The sequence below is a fragment of the Rhagoletis pomonella genome, unplaced genomic scaffold, assembly GCF_013731165.1.
Source record: "Rhagoletis pomonella isolate Grant_MI unplaced genomic scaffold, Rhpom_1.0 Rhpom_scaffold_00006, whole genome shotgun sequence".
Classification (NCBI taxonomy): Eukaryota; Metazoa; Arthropoda; class Insecta; order Diptera; family Tephritidae; genus Rhagoletis; species Rhagoletis pomonella.
The window spans coordinates 29,401,031-29,420,148 of NW_023458560.1; the positions used below are offsets into that span (position 1 = coordinate 29,401,031).

Here is a 19,118-nt window from a genome sequence, read left to right on the forward strand (position 1 = left end):
TCTTAAATATCAATAAATATGTATTTTAATGCGGTATTTACATGAGGCGACTTCACAGGAAACTTTTAGTTGACAGCAACAATCGCCTGGTGTGAACGAACCTTCAACTAATCGCTTCCAATGAAGTTGGGAGGGGGCAGGCAACTTTTGATTCAAAGAATCGTCTCTAAAGTTTCCTGTAAAATCGCCTGATGTGAACACCTTTTAATGACAACATTAATGAAATACTTATTTTCTTACCAATATCGATAAAAATATGCATGCCTAAACGTGATCGGTATATCTAAAGGCAGAAATATAATCAATAAAGTATCGATAGATATTCTCTTGCAACACCGTTAAATATTACTTTGATAATAATATCGGTAAAATTATCGAATTCTAATATTAACTATTTTGAAAAACGTAAGAAAAGTAACTCCTCGCCAACGTTTTTGATAAATATTATTTTATACTTATAAATATTTTGTTTGCAGCAACAGTCACAAATAGGTAATGCCAACAATATTGGTAAAAATGTACAAAAAATCGGAGTCATTATATTCATGCAACTCCGATAAAAAGTCGTTAAAAATTTAAAAAACATCAACGCTAGAAATATCTTAGCTTAGGTGGAAAATAAATATTAAATATTAAAAAATAAAAATAAAAATAAAAAAATAAAAATGTTAAAAAAAAATTTCAAATATTTTCAAGTATACTTAGTTCCTTTTTTTAGAACTAAATAAGAAGATATTTATATAAATATTATGTAGGGAAATTCAAACATATACTGGCATTTTCTCACTACCATCCACCAGAATTGAAGAATATCGAAAAAAGGATACCCGTTTTTTTAGTTTTCTAAATACTTACGAAAAAATTTATTTTACCGATATAAAGTATCAAATCACTGGCGCCACGGTATTTAACCGATTTCAAAATAAAAAAATATGGGTATCCTTTTTTCGATATTTTTCATTTCAGTGGTGTGGCTGAAAAAAAAATGTTGGACCACCCTAATGTAAATATATTTCTATAAAATTATCGAGAATAATAAAAGCTTTAAATAAGCAAGGCCATTATCAATCAAGTATTTATCAATGAAGATATTGTTAGATAATGTTATCAGTAAGTGGCACATATTTAAATACAATTGGCTTTAAAAAATTTTATATGCATTCAAATCCTAAATAAATTCAAACAGCTTCAAATTTACTGCCTACGCTTTAGTCACCCCAACCCTCAGAAGGTATTCAAAATTACTTGTAAAAATTAAGTTTAACGAAAATATGTATTAAAGGGCGAGCTGAGTCTCTGCCTGCACAACGGACGCTACAGCCTTTGAAAGAAAACTTTCTTTTAATTTAACGCTTGATTGACTACGAACGTCGATGCCAAAGAAGACAACAGAAATAGAGAAGAGTGGTATGAAAAATAATTAAAATACCAAAAAATCCCCAAAATAATTGATGCAAATGCGAGAAGAGCGATTGGCAAAGGAATGAGAATTACGCGCCCGAAGGAATTTCGCAAAAGGAAATTAAATAAAATTAATGAGTTTAATTAAATAAATTATGCAAATTAGGGCTCCGAAATATTGAAATATAGGAGAACCAGAGTACTTATACTTTGCAGGAATGATTTCTAACTTCCATCTGCAACAGGGCACATAGAATTTAGTTGTAAAACAGAAAGCTCTTGAAGAATATGAGAAATCCTGGATTATTTCAAGTATAAAAGTAACAATATGGTACAAAAAGTTCGCAAACAGACTGGTGTTGCCAGAATTAAAATGGCAAAATTAGTGAATTAAAAAAATACTAAAGCCAAAAGCTTTGCATATTCGATGTTTTAAGGATACACATCTGGTTTTTACCTACAATTAAAAGAAAACTTTTTTAAAAACTGTTGCCGAATTCGGGTTAAATAGAAGCGACAAATGCTCTGCGGGTAACAAGCCAGCACAGGATTGAGGAATGCGAAAGCATCAACATGTTCGCAGTTGAATGATTTTTATTAGGTAGGACTAGCGTCCTTACTCCTCTTCGTGGCTTCGCTAAAATTATATCGTCGGTGATACTGCAAAACGTTCTATGTCACTTATTACCTCTGGTGCTGAAATGATCTGTTATCTACATATATCGGATCGCTTCTGGCAACCGTTCATCTTCGTCAGCCAAAGGTAGACAGTTTGTCATTCTTTTATTAGGGTGTAGCAATTTACAGATGCATTCCGGTGCACGTAAGAGACCATCAAAGTGTCAAGAGTACTAATAGACATAGACCGTTTTTCAGTATCACCGACAATATGTAGAATAGCTTTAGTTAGCACAGTAAATACATGGTAACAGTATGTGGCTCTAGACAGACCAATAATTTTGCTTAGCCATTGGATACTTAGCAAGGACATAAATTTTTCAATGTAATTGTCCGCCCTCGAGCAGACAAAGCCTAGAAGAGTGCAAGTGTTGAAAGGGATTCATATGCTAAGGTTCATTATGCGATGCCGCAGCACCAAGCCACTGCACACTTTTGACCACCGCATCGTTTCACGGATAAGTGCTTACTGCTTGAAAGCACTAAATTAATGCAATTTAATGATTACAACTGTGGGCAGTGCATGTGTCCTTCCAGATACTGCATTTGTATGTTATTTGAGTTAATGTACCGGCGCGCGTATCTTTACCCATAATTTCGAAATGCGTATGCTTAGGGGTACTATATTTGTCTGTATATTTACTTGAAAAACTGCTCTACAGCGCCACTGAGTCGTCCATTTTGAGCGAACTTGCAGTAACACTACTACCCCCCTTACAACTGCCATTGGCGCCGCGTCGTCATATATCTGAACCTTCATGCGAATCGCCAACGTAACCTTCGTCTGGACTATCAGCTAGCGGTCCATTTAAATGACGCAGCTTTGAGGATTCTTCGGTTGCCGTTGCAGTGGCTGTCGTTGTTGCTGTTGTATTGCTTGCCGACATAGTCACTGTGGTTGCGCTGCTGCTACTGCTACTACTGTTGCTGCTGCTGTTGCCATCATTACTGCTACTGGCAGCCGTCGATGTGGTGGGCGAAACGTCATTCTCATCGCATTCGGGTATGGTAGAGGCGTCAGCTTGTGCGGCTACACAACGTTTAACAGCAGCTGATGATGATGATGTGGACATGGTGGGGCCAGTGTTAGTGCTCGTTGTGGTAAACGTCGCGCATGTTGTTGTTATGGGCACTTGCGTTTGATTCGTTTGACCGTTGGGCGTTAGAGCAACCGTTGATGTGGATTTGTGCTGCTGTTGCACTATGTGCGGCTGCTGTGTGTGTGCCTGCGGGCTTAGCACGCCAACAAAAGTTGGCGAGTAGCGTATGGCCTGCACGTGATAGCCGGGCAAACAAGGTGGCCACTGTTGAAATGTAGCGGTTGAGATTGTTGAAGCACCATTACTTGCGCCGCAGCCGCCCGCGCTGCCGTCATGCATGCTTGGCGCTGGACTTTGACTGCTCTTATAGCCATCTGGCGGTGAAGGATACTGCATCAAGTGTTGCTGTTGTTGTTGTTGTGCCAGCGGATAGCCCTCGGCTGTGAAGCGCACATTGGGCATATACTTGTCGTACGTTGGTGTGCCGGAGCGCTGCAGAAACTCAGCCTCCAGGCTGTAGCGCATGCCAGGATTTGCGGCCGAGGCGGCAAATTGTTGCTGTTTGTGCGCGCGATTGTGTGGCAGGGTGCGATAATAGTTCTGTTGTTGTATGTGCTGCGACTGTGAAGGTTCGGCGCCTAGCGAATGTTGTGGCTGCAGTTGGAGGTGATGATGCGAAGGCGGTGGTGGCGCGGCTTGTTGCATATGCGCGTTGCTGTAGTCATACGCAAAGCCGTCCTGTCCCAAGAAACAAACGGGATTCAAGTGCACGTCCACCTGATGCTGCGGCGCGGGTGCTGCGCTTAAGCTATTCATTACAGTTTTCAGTTGCATGACACGCGGCAATGTTGTCATGGCGGCAAAGCGTGAGGCGGCCGCAGAATTCAGCTGCATATTCGCTGGCCGTATGATTTGTGAGCCATAATGCGGCGCCAGCTGGTAGCAGCTATCGAAGGGAACTGGTGTCGTTGACATGCCCTGTATGCTACATGGACCCGAACAGTCGCTAGCGGCGTCATAGTCCCCGTCCAGTGAGGACGCTGTTTTCAATTTATTGTGATTCCCGCTCTCTGCGTCGTTTACTAAATCGGGGTTCTTTTCTTGGTAGTTGCGCACTGACGAGGGTGGCGAACAGTAGCTCATGGCATTGCCTACCAAAATAGGTGGCGGCGTGCCGCTAGCGCCAGCCATGCTCACGCTCAGCTGTAGCGCTTTGCCAGTGTTGTCGCCGGCTAACGTCGCAGCTGTTGGCGTTTGTTGTTGGTAGTGAGCGGGCGCATATAACAGCAGATTTTGCTTCATCTGACCACCAATAATGACGCCGCCATTTTCTTTGCACATTTTCGTTGGCGTCATTGCGTCAGCCATCAGTAGACCGGCGCCGCCATTCATAGACTCGCCATCGTTGAGTATCGAGGAGCACTTCATCAACGCCGTCTCGTTGCCATTTGTGTTGGTTGAATGCGCGCTGCCGCCGCCTACCACATTCGTAACGGAGCCACCACCTGCAAATTTTTGGCGTTTGTTCGGCTGTCGTTGCTTGCACTTAATCACGATCGTGCAGAGCAACACAACGAAGATGACTCCGGCGCCGGTGCTGCTGGCCATAATGTAGTTCATGTAGTCGCGCGGAAAGGATACCTCGTTCACCACAGGCGGCTCCTTGGTTATGACGCGCAGCGTGTAGTTGCTGAATGTGATGCCTGCAATGTTCTTTCCCACGCACGAGAAGGTACCATTCTCTTCGGGACCTACATTGTAAATGAAAATCTCGCTACGCTTCTCCTCCGCGCTACCACCCTCATCAATATAAAAGTACATATGCAGATTATCGATCAGACTCTCGTTGGTCATCACTTGACCGTTGAAGAGCCACAGCACCTGCGGCTCGGGTATGGCGCGCACCACGCACATAATCGACATATTGCGTCCCTCTGAGATTTCTGTGTACGTGGATGTTGGCGTCACCTCAGGCAGGCAAGCGAGGTCGTCCTTATTTAGCGACTTGATCGTATGACCCTTCAGTCTTGGTGGCTCTATGCATTTGGGCTCCTCCACCTGCGGCGTCACGTAATTCTTAAGCCACGCATACACATCCAGCAACCGACAATCGCACATCCAACGATTGCTCTGCAAGCTAATGCCATGTAGCGATTTGGGCAGTATATGCGGACCCTGTATGAAACCGATGCGATTGCCATCCAGGCGCAACCACTCCAGATTGTCCATGCCAATGAAGGCTTCATTCTCGATTCGTTCGATTTGGCAATTGCTCAGCTCAAGCGTTGTCAAAAACGAGAGATGACGAAAGGCTGACGTCTTTAATTCGCGTATCGGATTACCGCTTAGCGAGAGACGCATGAGCGAGCTGTAGTCCTGAAATGTCTCGGTGGGTACATTTTGTAGCATATTATCCGAGAGATCTAACTCGACCAGATTTGTTAGGCCACGAAAGGCCTTTTCGTGTATGCGTATCAGCTGATTGCGTGACAAGTAGATCTTCTGCAGATTAAGCAAATCCATGCGCAGAAAGCGTTCACTCTGCAACACTTGCAAGCTATTGCCGGAAAAGTTCAGTACCTGCGTGCCGGGATCCATACCTTCGGGTATATTGGGCAGCTGCTGACTGCCGCACTCCACCGTTTGCTTGCCACCCTTCCACTTGCACATGCAAACCTCAGCTGGGCAGGTGAGCGTTAGCCGACAGATGGCCAAGAGGATGAGGATGGCTGCTGGTCGTAATATGGGGCTAGCGACTGTATGGTACATGGCGCGCGTGCTACTGTGATACGGTACACGATGTGTTGTGTGTCGCATTTGTTTAGCAGCATGCGCCCTAAAGTATGCAATAGGCGATGTCAGCATTTGAATGGGTGACGAAACATGCTGGTAAAATTTTTTTGCGCCTGCTGGTATGAAATGTGCCCTGAAAGTGCGATAATTTCTTACTTTGTGCCAAAAGGAAGCTTTTTTTAATCTCCTTTCAGCCAGAAAGTATGCTATATTTCAATATTTTCTTAAATTCAACAAAGCGATTGTATTTTCTTCTTGTGTCTTGTGTATTTGCTTGCCGGCTAAAGTTCTGCTTCGCCTTAGCTATAATCAGCTTGTAATAGTGTCATTCATTTGCTTCCGCTTTGCTCCGAGATAAGCTACTTCTTTTTCCTTTTGCCTATTGTCGTCGACAATTTTTGTTACTCGCTCTCTTCCCCTTTCTCCCCCTATATCTCGTACTCTTCATAGGCCTTCAAATGTAATATGATTAGCGTCATTTACGCTTTGCTTTGCCTGCGCAATCTATCTTGCTATACAAATTAAGTTGATTGCAAACATCTGACATTCCGTAACCCACTATGCTTTCAGCCGGACTCTATATCTTCTGCATTTCACTTTGTCTAGCGACACTTTCAGCATTTAAATTGATTCATTTGAGAATCTCGCGACGTCAGTGGTGTTGCTAGTTACTGCCCTTCTTCCCACTCCCTTGACTTGCCATGGCTCTTGCGTTAATTTCTTCTGCTGTCAGCAGAAAACCAACGCTCGACACATTTTAATATTTTTTTTTTTGTTTTTGTACAAAATCTTCCACTGGTTGTAGTTGTTAGATTTTTTAACTTTATTCTCTTGAGCACTCTACTTTATTTATGCCACTTTATTTCTAGCGCCTTTCTCATTCACTGTCATTGTCAGTATCACAGCAACATTGGCACTCCGGTTCAACAAATGGAGTGCGGCTGCTTGCGTTACTGTTTTGTTGTTTGTGCATTCACTTTAATTTAGCACTTGCTTTTAAACATTACTGTTTGCTGTTGCTGTTGTTACTGTTGCCGATATGGCTACTGATTTACGTGTTTTATTTTACTAGCTTGCTTTCAAGTACTCTGCTTCCGGCTATTTTCGCACACACACACACACAAACACAAAGTTGTTACTTTATTGCTTTGTGCCTTTGTATTTTTAATGTCTATGTTAAGCTTCTATCCAGCGGCATCATAACTTTTTTTGCTTTACAATCAGCGTTGCTCGCCAATGGCGTCCGTTGGCTTTGTGGCTGTATAAGCTTGCAGACTCGACAGCTTCACTTGGTTTAATGCCTTGTCTGTCTACTATTAATATGCTTTGCCTTCCACTACATGCATTTCCACAATATTTTCTGAAGTTCTCTTTGAGTGCGGCGCTTAATTCACTTTTTTTTTGTTATCACTTCAGCGATTGCAGTGAGTGTTCAAAATCGGCAGCTTTCAGCAGAGAAATGCATTAGTTGCCCCCTGGGGATTTGCATATGTTGATACCTGAAAAAAATAAGGATTTAATTAGTTGTTTTTTATGCAAGGTTTAATGTGCTAGAAGCTTAGCTTAATTATCGCGAAACCGAAAACTGACAGGTCGTATACGTAACAAAGGCTTTCAGCTGCAGACACTGAATTAACGTCCTTTGCTTTTAGCTAGTGCAAAACATTTTAATTAACTAATGGCAGGCAGCAAAAACCATTTATTATGGCATAAATGTACGTATGTACTTATATACACTGGCGGTCCATAGAATAGACTCGCCTTACTTTGAAGAGTTTTGGCTATATTTTCATGGTTTATTTTATGTTTAATATTTTTTTATAAAAGCCTGGCTAGCTATACAACAAACACCATATAAATCCCTTTTCAAACTTAAAACAAAAATCATAAAAATTCGACAAATTTTCACCAAATTTTTAAACTTTTTATTCAGAATTTTTAGAAAAATTTTTGGTATGCACTTTTGTAGCCCATTAAATTTCAAGTGGCTAGCAAATACCGTTGATTTTTGACAATTTTTTTTGTTGACTGAATAAAAAGTTTAAAAATTTGGTGAAAATTTGTCGAATTTTTATAATTTTTGTATAAAGTTCGAAAAGGGGATTTATATGGTGTTTGTTGTATAGCTGGCCAGGCTTTTATAAAAAAATATTAAACATAAAATAAACCATGGAAATATAGCCAAAACTCTTCACAAAGTAAGGCGAGTCTATTCTAATGACCGCCAGTGTACGTTTGTAGATAACTTCCTATGAACATATCGATAACCCCTGCAATAACGACAAAACTCAAAATGAAAAACAAAAAAATCATTGCTCCTGTTAATTGTTTCATATCACTAATCCTTGTCTAATCCATGTGTAATCCTTATTAAAGTAGTAGTAAGGATTACCAACGTAAATAGTAGAGACTTGACAGGGATTAGAGACATGAGTCAGTTAGCAGTAGCAAGGGCGTATTTTATTTTTTATTTCTGAGTTGCGTCATTATTGCAGAGGAGCATCGTAAACATATGTAAACATATTCTTATGAACACTGTACAAAAAAAAGAAGTTATGTGTGGATCCTAGGCGCGACTGAAGTGAAACTTCTTCCTAAAACTCCACAATTTAATTTAAATTTTAAACAGATGGCAACCCTTTTCAAAAGGCGGAGTGGTGCCAAATTTCATCTAATTTCGTCTAGCCGTTTCCAAGTGAAGAGAAGTTTTGCATGGTTCGATTTGTATAATTTTAAATCACCCTTTATCGATAAAAAGTTCTAGCCTCAAAAACTAAAACATTAGTTCACATAAATTTGACATCTCATTTTTTCGAAAGTCGAAATGGTAGTGCTTATCTCATGACCTTCGTAAGAAATGTCTTGGCGTAGCATATGTATATGTATGCACATAGTTGGATTGATATGACTTTTCGAATAGGTGGTAACCCTAAAACAAAATAATTTGAACACAAAGGAATTTTATGAATGATTCCTTTGTTTGACATTCATATTAAAATATATATTATCTTGTACATATAGTGGCGACATAAAGGTTTATCACCCTAGCATTGTTATTAAGATTTAGTTGGAGAAATATTTGTATGTAAAATCTGGTAGCACTCTTTAACCATACTTCGTTTTGACATCGACATTTTTTTTTTCTTGCAACATTCTAGAATGTAGGTACACAATTTTCTTTTTCCTTTCGTTTTGGTAACTGTTCGTAAAAAATATATATGCGAGTGCTACTCGTCGCGCGAAGATATACTTTTGATACCTAACTTTTTGTAAGAGTAATTTAATCGACGTTAATAAAAAGTTTTCTGAGTAATAACACAACTTGTGTGTAAACGTTTATTGGCATACGAATTGGCGTTAGGAATGCGGTAGTGGGACCTGCGTTGACACAGTGACGAGCCAGGAGCGCCACAATACCTTATGTATAATTTAATTAAATACAACTTTTCAAACAGGTGGCAACACTCTTCAAAATATTTTCAAACTAAAAATTCTTAAGCCTCTTACGTCCGACATCCATATTCTTCATAGTTCAAGTTGAATACATTTTTTTCAAACGTAGCAACCAGGGATGCCGTCTGGATCTAAATAGATCCAATTGGATACATTTTTGGACGAATTTTTGAGAGATACTTATTTTTTCCGATCAGTATAAATGTGAATACTTTTTTAAATAGGCCAAAATTTTATAGTTTCTATAAAGTTTTCTCCGTTTAATAATCGATTTTAATTAAAGATGGTAGAAAGCATTACGTTTTCTAAATGTATTAAAAATCATTACTTAAGCATGGAATTAAAGCATTTTATTTTTGTGAACGAAGAAATGAACATATGAAGAGATCTCTCCAAAATAGGTATAAAAGTGGAATTGTTTTAATTAGCTAAAAAGGATGCTTTAAGCAAGATCTTAATATATAAATAAAGTAAATAGATACTCTTTCTGTACTAATCTCTTTCATATCACATACTTTACTTTTACATACCAAATTACACATAAAATGTTTAAAATAGAGTAAATGTGAGCCCGTAATGCTTTTTATTAGTAGAAAATGTATTAGTAGTTTAAAATTTTTTGCAATTTTAAACATTTCATGAGTATATTTATGTGTATATTTTAAAGACCTCAAGTTCAAAATCAAATTCTGAACATCTTATACGTATATTTATACAGATTCTTGTTGAAAAATAGATACTGTTCAGTAGTAGTTTTTTATGCACTTTTTAGAGTGTACAGGTACAAATCGAATGCTGAGTAGAAGATCGACCTATCTCGGCAGCCAGTTCGAAAATGCTCTATCTCAAAAAGCTTGTAAAGAATGCCCTATTTCAGAATTTAGTTTCAGAATTCGTTTCAAAAACGCCCTAACTAAGCTGCCGATTCAGAAACGCCTTATATTAGCACATTTTCAATAAATTTTGAAGTGAGATAAGGCGTTTTGGAAGCGATTTCTGAGATAGGGCGTTCTTCAACCAAATGTTGAGATAGGGTGTTTTTCAATAAAGTTCTGAAATAGGGCGTTTTTGAAAAGTTTTTTGGGATAGGGCGTTTTCAAACTGGCTGCCGAGATAGGTCGATCTTCCACTCAGCAGTCGAAATGTAACATATTAATTATTATTTATTATACTTACTTTGCAAAATACTTATGCACAAAAAATGTAATTTATAAATTTAAATTACAAATGTTTGATTTTTTGAAAAATAAAAATATATATATGTACATGTATTCCAAGTCCTTAGGATGGGTTAAATTATTTATTTCTCTTTAAGGTTTTTGGTTTTCTTACAAATTATGAGATGGATGGATGGATGGAACAAAAGAAAATTGGATACATTTGGATACACGTTTGGCTAGGTCGGTGATACATTTTCTTGAGACGGCGCAGCAACACTGGTAGCAACCCTTCTGAATAACTCAGTGAGAGGGGAGACCAGTACGGTTGCATGTACATATGTATATAAAAAAAATATTTATTAGTGCAAAAAAGGTGAGGGTAGGCACTGTGACCATTGGTAAAGTCCGTTTACTACCTCTGCATGAGTGTAAGGCCGGAGGGTGCATCATACTAGGCTGAGCATACTTCGAACTGCCATCAAATTATAACTTAAGAAAGTGTTATTACATGGCAGTTGAGAAGTGCATGTGCAAAGCTTTCATAAAGTTAATGAGGGAAATTTTTGGACATGCAGCAGTACATAGCAAGCATTTAGGCGCCTGGTGTCAACAGTCACGCCTAAACACCTTATAAAAATAGTCCAGAAAAAGCTTTTCCTAACTCAACCCTCTTCAAAAACGAAAACCTTCTTACACCACTTTCGTCTGATATCCATATTCTGATACATATTTCAATTACTAGCTGCCGCAATTCAAGTTAAATTTGATGTTTTACACATGTGGCAACGCTCATAAGAATTACTAAAATTATATAAGTAAACAAAATTTTGTTTTTTATACTGATCATTATTTATGTGGTACCGGAGAAATCAGAAAAATTAATATACAACTTAATTGTTTGGCTGGTTGGTTGGCTGCATTGGCGAGTTTGACAACTCCAGTTAGCACTTATACGTGCCGTTTTAAAAGCACTACTCGCACTTTAACCCGAAATTAAAAGGCAACCAGAAAACAGTAGAAGTTGGTGGTGTTCTTGCTCTAGTGTCTGTTAGATCGCATGTAAATGGGTTTGCCTGGAGAAGGGATTTGATCGCTGGCAATGCTGGTCCTTCTAGCTTCAGGTGACTTTTGAAAGAATTAAAATTTGTTTGTTTTTTTAGTTTTCTCCGCATCCGTGCATTCTCAATTTGCTGCATAAAGCTGTTTTATATTAATTACATTTGTTTTGACTCTAACAAAAAGTTGCTTCAAAATAAACGAGTGAAAATTTATCCGAAGTCTTTAAAAGTAGCATTTGTTCATAGCACAACAAAAATCAACAAGATATACAAAAATCGATTTGGCAACTAAAATTTACTACTACTCAGGCAGCATTAAAATGAATACCATAACATAAGCTACAGTTAATTTCTTCCCGAAGGCATACATAGATGATGTCCTTACAACCGGCAAATACATTGTCAAGCATAGCATTTTGCTCTTAGCTGTAAAAATTAATTAAGCTAACGACAACAAAAGAAATTTGAAACAGTCAATTAGATATACCTATCTACTATATAACCAGTCAAACCGCACATACATATGTATGTACATACATGAGTATAATAAACCTACAACAGCTGTGCAGGTATGTAAGCCAAAACAAGCTGTTAACTCATTTACCTTAAAGCCAATCAAAGCCTAGAATATGTAAATTAAACTCGTTTGCAAGCAATTCTTATATGTAGGTATATATACATTAGGGTGGTCCTAAAAAAAAAATGAAATGAGCGATTTTTTTCAGTCTCACCCCTTCAATCGGTAATACGACGGTCACAAATATCACATATCAATTTTGGTGCCGATTGGAGTCGGTTAAGAAGTCTTCACAGGGTAATCTGAATTTTGACGCCTGTGCGCCACGCCTTAACCGACTCCAATCAGGGCCCAAATTCCTATGTGATATCTTCGATCATAGTAGCATCGAGTTTGGGTATTAGACGAAAAAAAAATTAGAATTTAAATTTTTTGAGTCTCCATAGAGGAATCTGCACTTTGCTCCCTGTGCGACACGCCTTAACCATCTCCAATCGGGACCGAAATTTATATGTGATATATTCGACTATAGTAGCATCGACGTAGGGGTTGAGGCTTAGGAAATTTGATATACAAATTTTGCTTCCTACATTTAAGTACCACCCTAATATACATCCATATATTAACTACCTTTTTACATTCAGCAGAAATCTACTTGAACAATGGCCAACAAGCACAACGCAGCACAATACAAATGACAGTTGTCTGTATGTACAAACCAAGCAATCGCTGCCCGAGGAAAAACGGCTACAAAAGTAATAGCAGCAGCAGCAGCAGCAACAACAGCAATGATAAAAACAACAATAAATCATGTAACATATTGTAGGGAAGATACTTAAAGGCATAAAATATAAATTACGCAAAATTAAGCTAAGCTCATAGTCAAACACAAACACGCACACGAACGCACGTATCTACATACTCCAACAGCTCAAAGTATTTAAAGTAGACAATATGGAAGGGTGGGTACGAGTACTTAATCGGCGCTGAATAGGATGAAAGACAGATATTTTATAATAGCAGCTATATATCTCGCTATTAAGTAGACAGTCGCTGCTATTAGACAAAGCCCAAATCCTCTTGCTTTTCCTTGGTAATACTGTAATTCTCTTGGTTCGGGGTTGGTGTAGCCACTTTCGTATTTTGCGCGCAGGAAGAGGTAATAAGGTGTAAAATAACTCAAAGCTGAAGTGGATGAGTGCACACACACACGCATATATGTACATAGATACATACACTTGTGTTCACAGGGAAAGTTACACAAAAGAACGCCACTTAAGGCAAAGCATTGTTTTTCTTTAAGTCAACACAAATACACTCTGCTTCACTAAAATAGGTACGCTTTTTAAAGTGCAACCTCGTTGCGCTCAATAGAATATTAAGAGTTAATTGTTGACGAAACTTACCGCAGAGCATAAACAAATTCTCAACAAAAATTATACGCATGTTCCACTTATTACTGGCCGCCTTTAACGGCGAGAAGATCTCGCTGTCGAGACGAAGCAAACGGGATCTCGCACATGTGGGCCGCAAAATGTAGGAATCATACTTGTTCTTACTTTCGTGTCGTGTCGGATCAAGACAATACAAGATAACGCAATTCAGGTCAAGCCAAGTCATCAAATAACGTCTTAACAAGTTAATTTAAGTTATCTCAAGACAAGGCAGGTTAAGTCATGTCATGTAACGACAAGACCAGGTTAAGTCATGTCAAGTCAAGTCACGGCAAGCCAAGCCACGTGAAGTCATGTCAAGGAAAGTCAGGAAGAGTTAAACCAAGTCGCGCTATGAAAAGACAAATCAAATCATGTTAGGTCGAGTCAGGTCAAGTTAAGTTAAATCAAGTCAAGTCGACTCGAGTCCAATCAAGTCATGTCAGGTCAAGTCAAGTTAAGTCAAATCAAATTAAGTCACGTCAAAGCAGATTAAGTAAAGTATTTTCAAGACCAGTTAGGTTAAGTAAAGTAATGTCAAGACAATACCAGTCAATTCAGGTCAAGCCTCCTCAAGTCAGGTCACGGCAAGTCAAGGAAAGTCAAACCTGGTCAAATCAAGTCGTGTCAATAAAAGACAAGCCAAGTCAATTCAATGCAATAATGTTAAGCCGAGTGGGCTCAAGATACGTTTAGCCAAGTTAAGTCAATCTATGCCAAGTCGAGTCATATCAAGTTAACTCATGTCATGTCACAACGAGAAAAGTCAACTGAGGTGAAGCCACGTCAAGCTAGATCACGTCAAATTAAGCCAAGCCAAGTCAAGTCATCTCAAGGAAAGTCAAGTCGAGTCAAATCAAGTCGTGTAAGGAAAACACAAGTCTAGTAAAATCATATTAAGTCGAGTCGGGTCCGGTTAACTTAAGTCCTGACTTGACTTGTCAGGTCGGGCAGGTCAAGCCAAGTCCAGCCTACATGGTCAATTGAAATCGAGTGAAGTTAAGAGAATCTCAGTATGCAGTATTATTTTTCAGTCCTTATAATATTAAATACCTATGCCAATAACGTATTCAGCGTGAGCTCGTAAAACCTTATCAGTATTGTGACTTCCGTACACAGAGATTTTATCGCATGATTGTTTGTTCGATTGTGTCTTATCCTTCGATGGCCAAGAACACCACAAAACCATATCTCATTTCAGCACACTCCAAGGGACCTTGTTCCTCCGAAAGGATTGGCATAGTACATCATTTAAATAAATAAAATACCGGCTTGATTAAGGCGTCAGCTCTGTCTTGCCGACAATAAGTCGTGGGGAAAAAAGAATTCTATTTGGCCATATCTGTTTGTAGATCCGTTCGTTTATCTGGTAGTCACTGAAGAGCAAAACCCAATACCAAAAATTTCTAATTAAATTAGAGACCAATCAAAAGGCCGGAGTCCTTCTTCGACAATCACTAGTCAAGTAATGAGTTCGATTCTTGAAAACACAAGTGTACCTATTCAGGTTGACGTTGTTGATATATATATGTATATTCATTTATGGATGTACTGTTCCATACAAGGTAAATGAGTATCCTATTGTTTTAAATATGACACAAAAGGTGTTTTGTTAGCAGTTTAATTTAAAGGTAGAGGATATTGGTCTCATTCTTACCAACTTCAGTGATTATATTTATGTATGTATGTATGTATGTATATAAATATGTACATATGTTTTTTGCCTATGAAAGTTGTAGATGGCAAGCTAACGCGATGTACCAGTGCCTGTAGCAGCAATAATACACAACTAACTCAAACAAAAGATAAATAAAAGCTGTGTAGTAAACTGTTATACATACAAATTGTCAACCAAACGTTTTAAAGCTAAGAAAGCACGTAAATGTAAATAGCAACTTCTTTGAAGTAAGAAGCCATATTTGAGTTATAAACAAGTACACAAAGAGATGTGCGGCCACAGACAATGTGGTATTTATTTTGTCATTAAGTCGGCACTAGATACATAGGTACGTGTGTATGTAGGTAACTATGTATTTGTGTAGCTAATAGCCATAAAATAAAAATACTTATTTCACTTTGTTTCTTTTTATATGCATGTATGTAAGTATGTTCAGAGGATTTGTAAGTGTTTAAGCTAATTGTTAAATAATTTAAAAATGAAAAATACTACGGAAAAGTTTGTTCGGCGCTAAAAAATGTACCTATTTTTAACAGGATTACTGAATATTTTGAAAAAATCCCTTTATTCTAGTTTTAAACACAAAGTATATTTATATTAAAATATAGCCTTATAGACCCGAAGGACATTTCTGAAGAAAACGATAAAAATTGTTTTTAAATAATGATGACTGATGACGGGTAGTGGATTCCTATTTGCGATATAATGCATCCCCACAAACGATATCAAAAGCTGAACTTCTTCAGGAGAAGGTTGTGCTCTAAGAGTGTAGTGTTTCCTGAGCTGCTCCCAAAGAACCGAACAACTAATTCGAATGCGCATGAAAATGGTAACATAATTGGAGAATCGTTGGGCTGGAAAGTGGAAAAAATTGTCTCTTGTACATAGATATACTTGGTTCAATAGGATACATATTAAAAAAAAAAGAACATATACAATACAAAATTTAGTCAGAGTCTTTAAGTGGATTGCATTGAGCTTTGAGCAAATGGATAAAAAACATTCTACTTATTGGCAAGTACGTCTACAGGTACCATGAATTCGTGGTCAAATTCACACATTCAAACAATTCAATATTTATATTCAATTTTTATATATATATACATGCATGGAAAAATTCGTATTTTCTTTGGATTTTTTTAATATGCCGGATGCCAAGCCTAGAGCATGACCCACTGTTGAAGGTTTGTCTTCTCACATTAGCTCTCTTCCAAACGGGGGTTCGGTTTGCTACCCAGTCGTGAGTTGTTTAAACCTGGTGCATAAGAATCATTTTGGTGCACTCCCTGAAGAATGGGCGCGTTCGTAAGACGTAGCTGTTGCCTAACCGTTGGCAATTTGTCTTAGAAACGCACAGTTGAGTAGTTCAGCTCAGCTCATTTTTTTCAGCGGAAAATTTTTACGCTACCTGTACTCAACATGTTGGGCTTAGCCTAAACAGCTGATCGAAAAGACTTACGCCGCTTGTATTAAATTTAACGCCGCTTGGTTAGGTGGCAGTTGCAAACAAATTTATTATCTTTTATATTACTGATGGGATAAAGTAACTAAAATATTTTATAATAAAACTAGCGGGTATGTTCTGGAATTCGAAACTTTGAACTCGACTCGATTTTCCAAATAATTTTTAATTATATCTGATGAAAAGTGTAAATATTCTAATTGAAAACTCTAAAAGAAGCAGCAGCGATATGAAATAAATTATATTAATGCGGGGGTTTGTAAATTTTTGGGTTAAAAACCATCGAAAAAATTATCGAAATCGAGTCGATTTCAAATTTTAGAATATGCCTGTACGTTTCCAAATATTTATATGTTTTTTAAGATGTTTGCTATATAATTATACACTGTTTAATTCATTATAACATTGAACGATTTTTTCAGCACGACGGCAGCTCAGCGTTGAATTCTAAATACTATCGGGGCAACTATCTCTATTTATTGCAATTTCATTTGTTTACATTTATCAGCTGTTCATTTGGCAGCATATTCATCAAGCCGTTTCTAAGACGTTATTGTAGGGTTCAACAGTTGCCAGCAGTTTCGTAGCAGATGAGCTAAACAGCTACGTCTTATGAACGGGCCCAATGATGATCAAAAACACACGGAGCCATCCTCCTTTAAATCGATGACGACGTAATCGAAGTGTTACTGCCATAGCATGCATCAACTCTCAAATAGAATATGGGTATGTGAACGCCTCCCGAAAACTGGAATTTAAGTGTGCTGTGCCCAAGAGAAAGGCGACTCCGACATACGTTCCAACTACTGCGGTATCAGCCTTGTAAACATCGGCTAAATATACGTCTTATTGAGCGTATTATGTAAAACACAGAAGTATAGCGTTAACGAACTAATTGGACCTTGCAATACGTTATCTTCAGTTTTGCATAAAGAACAAAATTTAATGGCGAAATTATATTTAAATGAAAACTTAAAAAAGATACACTCAAAAAGGTCAAAATAACAACTGGCGCTCATACTATACCCGTAGTTCTTTATGTAACGTATACGCCCTGTAGCACTGTACCCAGTCAGCTAACGCGTTTACTCGCATGCCTTAATTTAAAAGTCATTAACTATTGGTGTGGAATATTTTTCTTCAGTATTCTTCACGAATATATAAATATGTTAATTTCTTCATGTACATAACCATTTGCGAACGAATTTCGACTGTGCCAATACAAATTGTCAAATTCGATTTATTTTTTTCCAAATCAGCGTCATCTTATAATCAATGTAATTATTTTGTCTCTTGGTGGCGCACTAGTTTTATTAGTCTAGATTGTTTCACTTCAGCAAGAATAATATATCCACCGTTTAATGTTGACATTTTGATGTGTCTTAAACTTTTAAATTCAACAATTTTTATTGAGCTTGAGTCCGTTTTTAATGAAAAACTTATGGTGGAAAAGCAACAATATTTTGAAAAAAATGGTGGAATTGATAGCTATTTCGGAAATCACCACATTTCGTCATCAGACTTCTTTCAGTAGTATTCGAACCGACGATCACCACTGACTCAGCCAGTTGCCTACGCACTGTGCTAAGTTCGCCTTGTGAATTCTTGTTGCTTTTTTCCACTATTTCATTTGTTAAGCCAACTACAATGAAGCCAGCTATTCTAGTGCTATTTAAACTTGATCATGTGGCTGTTTTGTTGGTTGTTGTTAAACTTTTAAAATTCGTTAATTCATAAATAACAAAATAGCTGCGACAAATATTCTGCATGCTGCCACTTTTTTTCATTTGGTGGCACCCTCTTGAAACTTCACAGATGTGCTGTATTTGATGCCAACTTTAATTGCCTCTAATATGAATATTTTATTTGAAAACTTCCCAAAGTTAACCAAAAAAAAATCCATTATGACTTTTTCGAGTGACAACGAAAAAAATTAGTAATTTGGGTACTTCCTCGCCTAACAAACTTGCTAAGGCTAAAATTGTTCAAATACTTGATTTGGTTCTGGAATCCCATTGATTGAAATTGCCGAGAGAAGGGAGTAAGACTAAAAAATAACTCGCGTGATTTGTTTTAGATTAAAATTTATCTAATTCTAATAAAATATTTCATATTCTCTTTTTATTAATATGGCTTTGTTCGTTTGATGAACGATTGATGCGGAAAATTTGGGACGGTAGTATTTACTGGAATGCAGCTTACGAGTAGATGATACAAATGGCTGCAATAATTTTATGCGTAACGAACGTTTTTTTTAACGAGTCGTAGAGAATTTTACATACTTTGTTTAAAATGCTCATCCTAAGCTAGGGAAAGGGCCTTTTATTTCAATTGTTTTTTTTTGTTTTTTTTTTTTTTTTTTGCTTTAAGGTAGGCTGGATTAAAATCTCTTATCTCTTATCTCAAAATAAATTTCTGGCAGTAAAAGGAACTTCAAAAGCCCGT

At 37.7% G+C, this 19,118-nt stretch overlaps 1 protein-coding gene across 1 annotated transcript in view; it reads right to left on the reverse strand.

Moving 5' to 3' along the window:
• Positions 1-2,793: 2,793 nt before the first annotated feature.
• Positions 2,794-19,118, reverse strand: part of LOC118740561 — a 613,337-nt gene continuing 597,012 nt past the window's right edge. The window contains exon 3 of the mRNA XM_036472152.1: positions 2,794-7,411. Within this exon, the coding sequence (XP_036328045.1) occupies positions 2,820-5,984 (3,165 nt within the window). The 5' untranslated portion in view covers positions 5,985-7,411 and the 3' untranslated portion in view covers positions 2,794-2,819. The remainder of the gene's footprint in view (positions 7,412-19,118) is intronic.